General features: G+C 40.7%; 1 protein-coding gene across 2 annotated transcripts in view; it reads right to left on the bottom strand.

The window, feature by feature from the left end:
- The window catches only part of LOC114227992 (coiled-coil domain-containing protein 7-like), a 245,064-nt gene extending 234,866 nt beyond the window's left edge, over nt 1-10,198 (bottom strand). For both annotated transcript variants that reach the window (XM_054716617.1, XM_054716618.1), the window contains exons 1-3: nt 10,120-10,198; nt 7,944-8,027; nt 3,090-3,173 (exon numbers count right to left, since the gene is read on the bottom strand). In XM_054716617.1, coding sequence (XP_054572592.1) covers nt 3,090-3,173; nt 7,944-8,027; nt 10,120-10,159 — 208 coding nt within the window. In that variant the 5' untranslated portion in view covers nt 10,160-10,198. The remainder of the gene's footprint in view (nt 1-3,089; nt 3,174-7,943; nt 8,028-10,119) is intronic.
- Nucleotides 10,199-12,116: the final 1,918 nt, after the last annotated feature.

Raw genomic sequence — 12,116 nt, 5'->3', positions numbered from 1 at the left:
TACCTTCTTCACAGAGAGTTTCCCAGCTGGGGTACCATAAAAAATAAAAAAAAATAAAAAATCTCATATTGGACAGAACAAGTGTTCATTAATTGATTAAAAACATTTTTTAAAGATTCATGAGCTAGAACAATACCAAATTGGCCAACATTAGCTGATATATTTCAGTGAAATACTAAGATGGTGCTTACCCATCTGATAACTGAGAAGGTTGCTGAGTCATAATGGGTAGGAAGCATACTCAGCATTTATATGCTGGATAAAGGAATTATTTATGTTCTGGGTGGGACAGAGGGAGGTGGCATGACATTCACCATGCTCCATAGAGGAGTGCAAATTTAAAACTTATGAATTATTTACTTCTGGAATTTTCCATTTGATATATTCGATTTATGATTGAGCATGGGTAACAGAAACTGCCCAAATTAAATCTGCAGACAATGGAAGATGATAGTACCGAATACACCTATGATATAAAGTTATGTGTTATATTTATATAAGTGTGTGTCCTCTGAAGAAGCTAAGAGGAAAAAAAAAAGAGAAAGTATACTATATTTACTAGGTGTTTTTTATATTAGTCTCCTTAGTTATGATTCCAGGTTCTCTTCATTTGTTCCAGAACATTTGAGTTTACAAATGCTGTAGCATGTTACTGAAATACATCGTGACTTCCACTCTTCTCCTTTGTGCTGCTACATTGGAATGTATTCCTTTCTCACATTTTATAGGCACAACAATACAATGATATACATTTCAATTATGCAATTGCCTCTTGAATCAATTAAGGAGACAAAACGTGCATTCATACTGTCTGTAGGAATTACATAATTTCTTGAACCCAAGTTCCTTTAAAGGAGGGAATCAAATTACTGTGTGGACAAAAGGGGCCACATGCTGACCTGACAAGCTCAGGGAAGGCCTGCATGGCAGTCTTGCAAACTCAGAGACCTAAAGTAACCACAAGGATGGTCTGAAATTAAACTTTAACTAAAAGCAGTTATGGTGGGCAGTTAAGTTGTAGGCCACCAATATCTTCACTGACCAGGTCAACCTTTACCTTAACTGAGCTTATCTGTCTTTTTGCATCTATGATAACATACCCTTGAGGTGTCTGGGTAACTTGTAATTTCCCTTTTTCTGGACCCTCCCTGGGGCACAACCAAATGTTCTGGGAGCCAGGGCAGATACCACAAATCCCTTCATTATCATGTTAATCGTTCCTGCACCCACTTAAGTAAGTGTCCATCATTTTACTTTTTATTCAATCCCAGGGGTCTCCCCCGCCCTTTGCTTTCTCCCGCCTCTCTAATCTATCACCAATGGATTTCATGTAACCCTCCTATTTCCCTTCCTTTGATTGTAATGTATAAATATAGATGTAATCTGCCATTCTCCAGAGCATTACCACAATTCCTTGAGGTTCTGCTTCCTGGCATATGTAGACAGTTTGGCTCAAATAAACTCACAGAATTTCTTACAGGTTTCAATGGTTTTTTTATGTTAACAACTGCTTGAAGCCAATTGCTTTCAACATAAAAACAAACAAACAAACAAACAAACAAACAAAACTTTCCTATTATTACTATTAAGGCAACTCTGCTGGCAAACCAACTGTTTAGTTTTTGATTGTTTTGTTTCTTTCAAATTTGGGAATCTCTTTTTACACCTTCACTTTAAAAGATAGTTTGGCTAGATATAACCTTGGTGACAGTGTTTTCCATCAGCCCTTGTAGGCTTTTATGATTTTCTCTGTCTTTCATAACTTTTTCAAGACGGTTGTAGAAAATGTGGTTGCAGATTTCACTGTACCTATTCTACTTAGATTTTTTTGAGCGTGAATGTGCAGATTGAAATTTATTATTGAATTTGTTGAAAACACTCAACCATTATTTCTTCCAATGCTTTTCCTGCCCCTTTTCTCTCTGCTCTACTTTCACTGTTCCCATTATTTTAAGTGTAGAGATTCTTTCTTCTAACAATTCCAATCTATTCCTGAGCCCTTCAATGCCAAAATCATCAGTGTTTTTCTTTTCACATATCATTCTGTCTCTCTGTTTGACATTTTCATTTAATGAGAACTTGCCACCTATATTCTTTTTTCTTTAAACATGGGGCTCTTTATTTAAAATATTTATAAATTATAGGAAAACCTACAATTGGAACACACACAAAAATTTGGTATGCTTTTCACCTCTGTGGAGTTCACATTTGCTATTTCTTTGCATGTCTCATATATTTTGTGGTAAAACCTAAGCAATATAGGCAATGCATTACAGCAAATATGGATTCTCTTCCCCCTCCTTTGAAGGCTTGTTGTCATTGTGTGATTTATCATTTATTGATTAATGAGGCTGGGCTATTTAATATTTTACTACCGTGTCCTTCCCTGCAGTGTGAAGCTTCTAGTGTTGTTTCTGTGAGGGCATGAACTTGGGGCATGAACACCATCACCTTTAGATAACTAGTGTTTTAAAAGCCTGTCTTTTACTGTCTCCTTCCCTGATTGCTCTCTTAACCTCCCCACTTCTTTGGTACCTTGTCAAAAATGGTGACAGTGTGTTAACCACTGATCTGCCAGGGCAAGGATCAATAATTTATACTCTACACTGTATTAAAAAGACAAAAAGTAAAGGTCACACCATCATTGGAGATATTAGAAATTTGCCTAATGGTGTAATTAGGTTGGGAATATTAATAAACAATGCAATACCTATTTTATAAATTCCTCTTCTAATACCTTTCATTAGATAGCTTTTCTTCACTTTTAAATACAAAGCAACTAATGAATTGAGTCTGAAAAAAAAGTAAGTAAAATGGCATTTTAAAGGTTTCCTTCAAGCACATTCCAAGCTCACATTAGCATTGAATTTTTGTGGGATCACTTTAAAGACATTAGTCCTAAAACAGAAATTATGTATCTAAGTATTCCTTGATGGTACTTCTAAAGTTCTACTAATTATAGGAAGTAATTATGGAGATGTTTTATTATGTAAAATAGCATATAGATACTATGGTCATTGAAGGCACAAACTTAAACTTCTGAGAAACTAAATAAACCATAAATAGACTGGAAATATTCTTGTTCTTACCAGCATGGTGCATTGATTGTGTCTTGGCTTCCCCTTTTATTACACCTCTTCCAAAAGCAACGGGTAAGTGTTCTGTATCAGTCTCTATAGAAATAAGCAGTTTTAAATCAATTTTGTAAGGCAAATATTTAACTATGTGTGTTGATTTGTGTATGTGTTGTTTTCCATGTGTGTGTTTGTGGCTAGCATTCCCCTTATATTAGCCTTTTTATCACAGGAAAAGGATTATACTGAAATACCTGTATTTCTGAAATAAACATCTTAAAATTGTTAGATCCATTACCCATCACCTAAGTCTAATTGCACTGAGGCTTATACATGTTCAGGTGATTTGACCAAGGTGACATATCCAGCTAATGACAAAATTCAATCACAAATTGAAGTCTCATAATTCCTTAACCGAGTCTTCATTGTTGTCTTTTTTTAAGAAATAGCCATAGCTACCCCAGCCTTTGGCAATCACCAGTCTGATCCATCAGCAGCCATCAACATTGGGGTAAGACCCTCCATCAGCAATGGGATTACAACTCACTGAAGGCTCAGATGATTACTAGCAGTTTGAAGTCATAAAGTATTTTTAATTAAACATATGTATTATTTTCTTTTGTAGATACAATACTATTGCACATAGGGTAAACTACATTATAGTGTAACTAGAGGCCCGGTGCATGAAATTCGTGCACGGAGGGGGGTTGTCCCTCAGCCCAGCCTGTACCCTCGCCAATATGGGACATCCCTCTTACAATCCAGGACTGCTGGCTCCCAACTGCTTGCCTGCTGCCTTCTTGATTTCCCCTAACCACTTCTGCCTGCCAGCCTGATCAGCCCCTAACCACTCTGCTGCCAGCCTGTTTGCCCCCAACTTCCCTCCTCTGCAGGCCTGGTCACCCCTAACTGCCCTCTCCTGCAGGGTTGATCACCTCCAACTTCCCTCCCTTGCAGGCCTGGTCCCTTTCAACTGCCCTCCCTTGCAGGCCAGGTGCCTCCCAACTGCCCTCTCCTGCTGTCCATCTTGTGGTGGCCATCCTGTGTCCACATGGGGGCAGGATCTTTGACCACATGGGGACAGCTATATTGTGTGTTGCAGTGATGATCAATCTGCACATTACTCTTTTATTAGATAGGATAGAGGCCTGGTACAGGGGTAGGGGCCAGCTGGTTTGCCCTGAAGGGTGTCCCGGATCAGGTGGGGGTTCCCTAGGGGTGTGGGGTGGCCTGAGCGAGGGGCCTGTGGTGGTTTGCAGGCCGGCCACGCCCCCTGGTAACCCAAGCAGAGGCCCTGGTATCTGGAATTTATTTTCCTTCTACAATTGAAACTTTGTAGCCTAGAGCGGAGCCAAGCCTGGGGCTCCCTCAGAGGCCGGCAGCCATTTGTGTTGGGGTTATAATTGAAACTTTGTTGCCTTAAGTGGGTGGGCCTGGCCAAGGTGTACGGAAAGCTTTGCTTCCCCTGTTGCCGGTGGCAACCCTGGCCTGCTCTCTCAAGCTCCATTCTGCCACCATTTCTGTTTGAATTTGTTTACCTTCTATAATTAAAACTTTGTAGCTTGAGTGGAGGCTTAGGCCTGGCAAGGGCAGGCGGAAAGCTTGGCTTCCTCTGTTACCTAAGAAACCTTGCTCTCTGTGGCTGTAGCCATCTTGGTTTGGGTTAATTTGCATGCTCGCTCTGATTGGATGGTGGGCGTGGCTTATGGGCATGTCGGAGGTATGGTCAATTTGCATATTTGTCTATTATTAGGTAGGATCATCACTATTGTTCACTCTTTGAAACCCAAAATTTCATGTGACTCAAAAGAAGATAAATAAACCTGAAATATCCTATCCTATCTAATAAAAGGGTAATATGCAAATTAACCACCACTCCATCACAAAGATGGTGGCACCCATAGCCACAAGATGGTGGTGCCCAGTCCTCTCAGCCCCACTGGAGTCCTCCAGTCCCAGGAGTGGCTGCTGAGAGCAGGCAGCATGAGCGGCCACCCTACCGGAGTCCTCCAGTCACCTCAATTTCCCTGGAACCTGGGGGAACCCTGCAAAGTTGTTGTGATGATTATCACCATTATCTTGATATTTCACCTCCACCAGCTATGCAAAGTTTGGGTGGGAGGAATAGAGGTAGATATCAGTTCTGTGACAGGTAGGGGAGGGGTCGGGCAGGGAGCCTCTGCCACAATACAGGGCGGAATGCTAGGGTTGGTCCCCCTCGGCATCTGCTTCCCAGTCTGAGCTCAGTGATGGCCCCTCATGAAGCAGATTGAATCCTGCCCCTGGCACTTGCCCTAGCCGCTGTGGCCACAGTGTCCTGGGTGAGAGGCCTGCCTGATGCACTCTGGCCGGGGCAGGGCTGCTCTGCACTGGGCAGCTGCTGCCCTGGCCGTGAACCGATCTGCACAGCATGCAGGCCCCTGTGCTGCTTCTGCGACCAGGCATGTGGCACAGCGCGGGACAGCTGCACGGACTACTCCCAGGCCTGCCCAGGCACGCCCAGGAGTGTTTGGTGCATTGGAGAGCGGGGTTTGGGGCTGCAGCAGGGGATGTAAGGATGCTGTTCACGTAGGTTTCTGGGCCTGGAGGTACACATGGAGAAAGTTGTGCGAGGCATGGATCAGGGCACGTGAGTCTCGGAGCGGAATGGAGAGGGATGCTTGGAAGTTGAGGGGCGTTCCAGAGCAGAGGGTGCAAGGACTATGCGCTGGACTTGGAGTGGGCTTGAGGGTCGGGGGCAGGTGGTCATGGAAGTGGTGCACTGGCCAGGACACTGGTGGGAGATAGACACTGAACAGAAATAGGTGAGTTGGGGCATGGAGGGGTGTGAGGTGGGAGAGGGCACTGGGGTTGGGGGAAGGGTGCCAGATTTAGCAAATAAAAATACAAGAATCCCAGTTAAACTTGAATTTCGGATAAGCAACCAATAAGTTTTTTTTTTTAGTATAAGTACGTCCTATGTATTGCACAGGCCACACTTCTTTTAAAAGCCATTGATTATATTTTTCTGAAATTCAAATCCAACTGGGCACACAGTGTTTTATCTGGCAACCCTAACAGGGTGGGGTGGGGGGAGGAAGGAAGAGACGTGGGGTATGGAGGGGTGCAAGGGAGGATTGACTGCACGAGCTGCATTGCAGACATGGGGGGGTGTCATGGGGCAAATGGAGAGGGTGTTGAGAAGGCCTAGGGCTGGGTGAATCTGGAGGGGTGGGAGAACTGGGGGTGGGTCGGGGGAGGAGCAGGCTGAAACTTGGTTAGGCCACCAGAGGTGGAGGTAATGCCTCCCTGTGGTCCTGGTGTTGGGAGTGACCAAGGGACCAGGGTCTAAGCATTTCCTATAAAGACCCCACCTGAGTAGTACCCACTGGACTCTGAAATCAGGGGTTGATTTGTTGAGTTAATAGTGGGGAGGATTCTGTCTTCTTTAAATCCCAGGAGTAAGTTTTTCACACCCATTGGAGACAAAAATCTACATTCTGTAAAGTTGATTTCACCCAATTTTGTCAGGCAATATATCAATTGGACCCTTCTATCCTGAGACATCAATAATCCTTCAGGAATTTACATTGAAAAGAATTTACCTTTAAAATTTAAGAATTTATAAAAATAAATAAATAAATAAATAAAATAAAATAAAATTTAAGAATTTATAATTTAAAAAAAATCCTCACCTGAGGATATATATATATATATATATATATATATATTTTTTTTTTTCCCCAATGATTTCCAGAGAGTGGAAATGAGGGAGGCAGGGGAGAGAGAGAGAAACATCAATGTGTCACATAAATTGGTTGCCTCCCCCTGCACCCTTATCACACTGGGAAATCTGCAACTGAGGTACATGCCCTTGACTCAGAATTGAGCCCCTGTCATCGGTCAGTGGGCTGGTGCTCTATCCACTGAACCAAACCAGCCAGGGCAAGAATTTACAATTTTTAAAAACTCAAAATTGAAGGCACCCAACATTTATTGATCATTTACCATGTCTGTGCCCAAGAGCTAAGCTGGGTGTCTCATCAAACAAACCTGATAACTTTCTCACAGCACTCTGGGATCTCTGCATATAATAATGTCCCCATTCAGCAGATGAGAAAAGTTGGGCTTGGAGAGGAGAAAGCTTTGGCCAGCCAAGGTGTTCCAGTAGGTTTTGAAATATTAAAATATTTCCTCTAATTAATTACATTTCAATGTGCACTAATTGACCAAGCGGCAGAATGACAGTTCTATGACACACACTGACAATCAGGGGGCAGACGCTCAATGCAGGAGCTGCCCCCTGGTGGTCAGTGTGCTCCCACCACAGGGAGAGCACCACTGAGTCAGAAGCCTGGCTCACACCAGCTCTATGGATGTCACAGCAGCCCTAGGAATTATGTGGCATAGCTCTTAAAATGTATATCAATTTTGCCATTTTCTGGATATTTGGTTTTGGAGAGGTCAGTAAAAGTGTCTGAATATCAACATAATATGGCTTTATATAATTATTCCATCTGTTTCAATTTAAGTTTCCATCTTCCAATTGTAAATTAAGCTCCCCAGGCCTAAACTGTCAGATATCCCTGGAGGGCTCCTGGACTGCATGAGAGCAGGCCAGACTGAGGGACCCCAATCCTTCCCAGCACCACTGAGCCAGAAGCCTGGCTCCACAGCAGCCCTACGGATGTCCAACTGCCAGCTTAGGCCGGCTCCCCAGGCCTAAGCTGTCAGTCAGACAACCCCCGAGGGCTCCCAGATAGCAAGATGGCAGGCGCAGGCCAGACTGAGGGGACGCCCCAACCCAGTGCATGAATTTTGTCCTCCGGGCCTCTAGTATATATATTTTAAATTCTGTATTATAAACTGTATTATATTTTAAATTCTTACCGTAGAGTTCTATTGATTGTTTCTGGAGTTGTCCCTTAATTATATCACGTGCAATTGCATCTTTTGAGCGTTCTGCATTAGCTCCTACAGAAACAAACAGACTTCAGACCCATTATATCATCATTTACTTATAAATCATTTACATAGACATATATATGCTTCCAGCATGTTTGTATGCTGGTTGTAAATAGCATGTTTTATTGTACAGAAAAGCATTATATGGATTGCAGATTCACAGAAACTTAAATTGGAACAGATGGAATAATGATATAAAGCCATATTATGTTGATATTTAGACACTTTTACTGACCTCTCCAAAACCAAATATCCAGATAATGGCAAAATTGATATACATTTTAAGAGCTATGCCACATAATTCTTTAAATAGTGCTTACACATTCTCTCTTATGCAAATTGAAACCATCCAAGAGAAGTTATGATAATAAAATTACTTCCAGGCTTGTATTAAATTCACACCATTTCTTTAGGGATATAACTCATCAATTAGAACATCACCATTTGTTTGTTTCTTTTTCATTTATTCACTACAGGACAAGTTGCAAACCATAGACTGTGTAGTCACATAAACGTACCATGAGCAGAAATACTATATATATATATACTAGAGGCCCAGTGCATGATTGAATCATGCACGTGTAGGGTCCCCTACACGCTTTCGCTTTTTGCGGTGGAGCTGGGTGCCTGTCCGCTGGTGCACTAGGTCTTTCAGAAGCCTCCGGCTCCGCGGAGGCTTCTGAAAGGCCTGGTGCCGGAGCAGACAGGCACCCAGCTCCCCCGCTTTTGATGGTCCACGTCCGCTGAGGGGGGCTACCCTGCCGTTGAGAGGCACAGCTGGGTGTCTGCGGCAGGCCCCCTCAGCAGCCGCGGATCTGGTCCTTGAGAGGCACAGGGACACTCCCGCCTATATCAGTGATTAAAAGAATAAAAAGACATTGTTTGCACTGAGAAAAATGCCTCCTAATGATCCTTTGGCATGAAGATCTTGTGACATGTAAGAAGGAATTGGTTAAGTTTTCAGCAGTACCAGGATACTGGTTGGATCCATTTCCACTGTAGTTTTCATATGATTTAAAATTTTTCCTGTAATTAAACTATTAAGTTTGTTTAGGGACATAAAAATGTATGAAATGTATAAAAGAAAAGTTAGTATTGTGTAAGGAATACATTGTATTGGTGCATCAGGCCTCTAAATTAAAATATTTATAAATTATAGGAAAACCTAAAACTGGTAGACACAAAGATTTGTTCTGGTCTGCTTTCCTCCTATGTGGAGTTCACACTTGCTGTTCCTTTACATGTTTCATATATTTTCTGGTAAAATCTGTGCCTTTTAGGCAATGTATTGTAGCAAATTTGGGTACTCTTACTGCATTTGGAGGCTTGTCATTGTGTGCCTGGTCATTTACTGAGTGATGAGACTGTGCTATTTCATATTTTACTGAAGTGGCCTTCCATGAAGCGTGAAGCTTCTAGTGTTGTTTCTGTGAGGGCATGAACTTGGGGCCTGAGCACCATCACCTTTGGATAACTTGTGTTTTGAAGGCATCTCTTTCAGTATCTCCTTCCCTGATTGCTCCCTTAACCTGCCTATTTCCTTTGCTACCAAGTCAAAAGTGGTGACTGTGTGTTAGTCACTGATCTGCCAGAACAAGAAGTAATAATTTATACCCTAAATTGTATTAAAAAGGAAAAAACATCACCTGAGATATTAGAAATTTTCCTGGAATTGTGATTACATGGAGGACATTATTAATAAACAATGCAATGTGTATTTTCTAAATTCCTCTTCTAATTCTTTTTTTTTTAAGGTAGCTTTTCTACATTTGCAAATACAAAGCAACTAATGACCTGGGTCTGAAAGAGAAAGTGAGTAACATGGCATTTTAAAGGCTTCCATCAAGCATATTCCTAACTCACAATAGCATCGGACTTTCATGGATGACTTTAAGGAGATGACTCTTAAAACAGAAATCATGTATCTAAATACCCATTGATGGTAACTGCTAGAGCTCTAATAATTATAGGAAGAAATTATAGAGATAGTTCATTATGTCAAATAACATTTAGTTACCGTTGTCATTGAAAGTGAAAACTTAAATAAACTTCTGAGAAGATAAATAAACCATAAATAGACTTGAAATATTCTTGTTCTTACCAGCATAGTGCATTGATTGTTTCCTGGCTTCCCCCTTCATTGTACCTCTTCCGAAAGTACCTGGTAAGTGTTCTGTATCAGTCTCTATAGAAATAAGCAGTTTTAAATCAGTTTATAAGGCAAATATTAACATATATGTGTGTTTGTGTTTGTGTTGGTTTCCATATATAAGTGTGTTTGTGACTAGTGCTCCCCTTATTAAAATTTTAATCACTGGAAATGGATTGTACTGAAGTATCTGTGTTTCTGAAATAAGTACCTTAAGATCATTACAGACATTAGCCATCACATAACCCTCATTGCACTGAAGCTTATACATGTTCAGTGATTTGACCAAGGTGTCCTATCTAACTAATGACAAAATTGAATCACAAACTGATGTCTCAAACTTCCTTAATGGGTCTTTTCTCAGAACATACACACTGTTTTGAAAATTTCCGTTATCTTAGAAAGCTTATCGTAATAACATATCTTTAATTAAAAAACCACACATTTCTATTGCAAGGATAAACCTAGTTGGGCGTGTCCAAACCCTTTGTCCAGGTCAGGTTGCAAACAATGGTAATCCTAGTTACAGAACCTTCCTATGAGGCAGAAATTCTTAGACTTGTCCATCAATATATCTATGTCCTCACCTTCTTTTTCATTCTATAAATGTGAAACTGTTAAGCATTGGCTAGCTTTGGAAAAGATAACAGATAATTTGTGGACAGAAGTAAAGCTAAAATATTCTCAAGTCTTACAACTTTGTAGACCTTCTAGCTGCGAAAAGAAAGTGGGTAATTTGCAATATTGTGAGCATTGGTATTGAATCCCTATACATTTGTGTCTTTAGGTGACTTTCACTTTTTGCTGGATTTGGAAACAAGTCTCTAGGACCAATGACAGGAAAATTATAATGAAATTTAGTTTAAAAGATGCATCTTGCAGAAAAAAGTAATTATATGGTAACTCTGCATCACCTATTGAGTAAAGTTTTCTGAGCATTAATAATGATAATAATAATAATTATTATTATAACTCAATTGCAAATGGAATTGCAGTGGAAACTTTCTATGATGCAGATACCATAGACTGGAAGCTTTTGTTTTGGTAAAATGATTGAGCCTATGAATATAACCATGGTATACTAAGATATAGTATAATTATCACTTTTTTACATTCTTGGAAATCAAAAATTTCATGTTACTTCTTCTTCTTTTTTTGGTAGTCACTCTATAGCAATCCTCTGGAACCAAACCCAAAATATATCCAAGGTATACCTGTACTTATGGAAAGATTCACCTAATTAAAGGAAGGTGTTGATGAAAAATTTCTCCATGTGATACTAAACTCTAGGTACCCTTTTCTTCAGGGTTCACGCTTAATTCGATTCATTCTTCCTTTCAACACCAGAATGTGCATTTGTGGTTTTTTTTATATAAATTTTTCTCTATTGGTTGATACTATGTATTTGATGAAATATGTTAACCATACCTTCATTTTTATTTGCAAATATTGTATTTTTTACTAAATAAACATTTTTTCACAATCCTATATCAACAAGTAATTAGGGTTCTGTTTCCAACAGCATTTGCTCCTGTTACATATCTGAGATCCATTTTGGAATTCACAATATTTCAAACATTTTCATTAGTATTACATTTGTTATGATTATCTTACCTAATAACAGACAAAAATGTAAATTGACCGTACCTCCACTATGCCACTAGCCAATCAAGAGTGATATGCAAATTAACCCAATAAAGATGGTGGTCAATTTGCATACACAGGCACCAAGTGACTGGGGCGGGATGCCCCACCCCCAGTCTCTCAGGGCCTCTGGGCAGCATGGGAAAGTGGGGCTGGAGCGGAAAGAGGCAGCTCTGAGGCCTAAGCAGAAAGGGGCTGGGCTGGAGTGGAAAGGTGGTGCCGGCAGCCTGGGAAGGAAAGCCCATTCTAGCATGAATCTTCGTGCATCAGGCTTCTAATATGTACATAATTATCTTTGATGTTGC

Source organism: Eptesicus fuscus, chromosome 5 (assembly GCF_027574615.1).
Source record: "Eptesicus fuscus isolate TK198812 chromosome 5, DD_ASM_mEF_20220401, whole genome shotgun sequence".
NCBI classification, from domain to species: domain Eukaryota; kingdom Metazoa; phylum Chordata; class Mammalia; order Chiroptera; family Vespertilionidae; genus Eptesicus; species Eptesicus fuscus.
The sequence above is the reverse complement of the archived record's forward strand: the minus strand, read 5'-3'. Positions and strand labels throughout refer to the sequence as shown.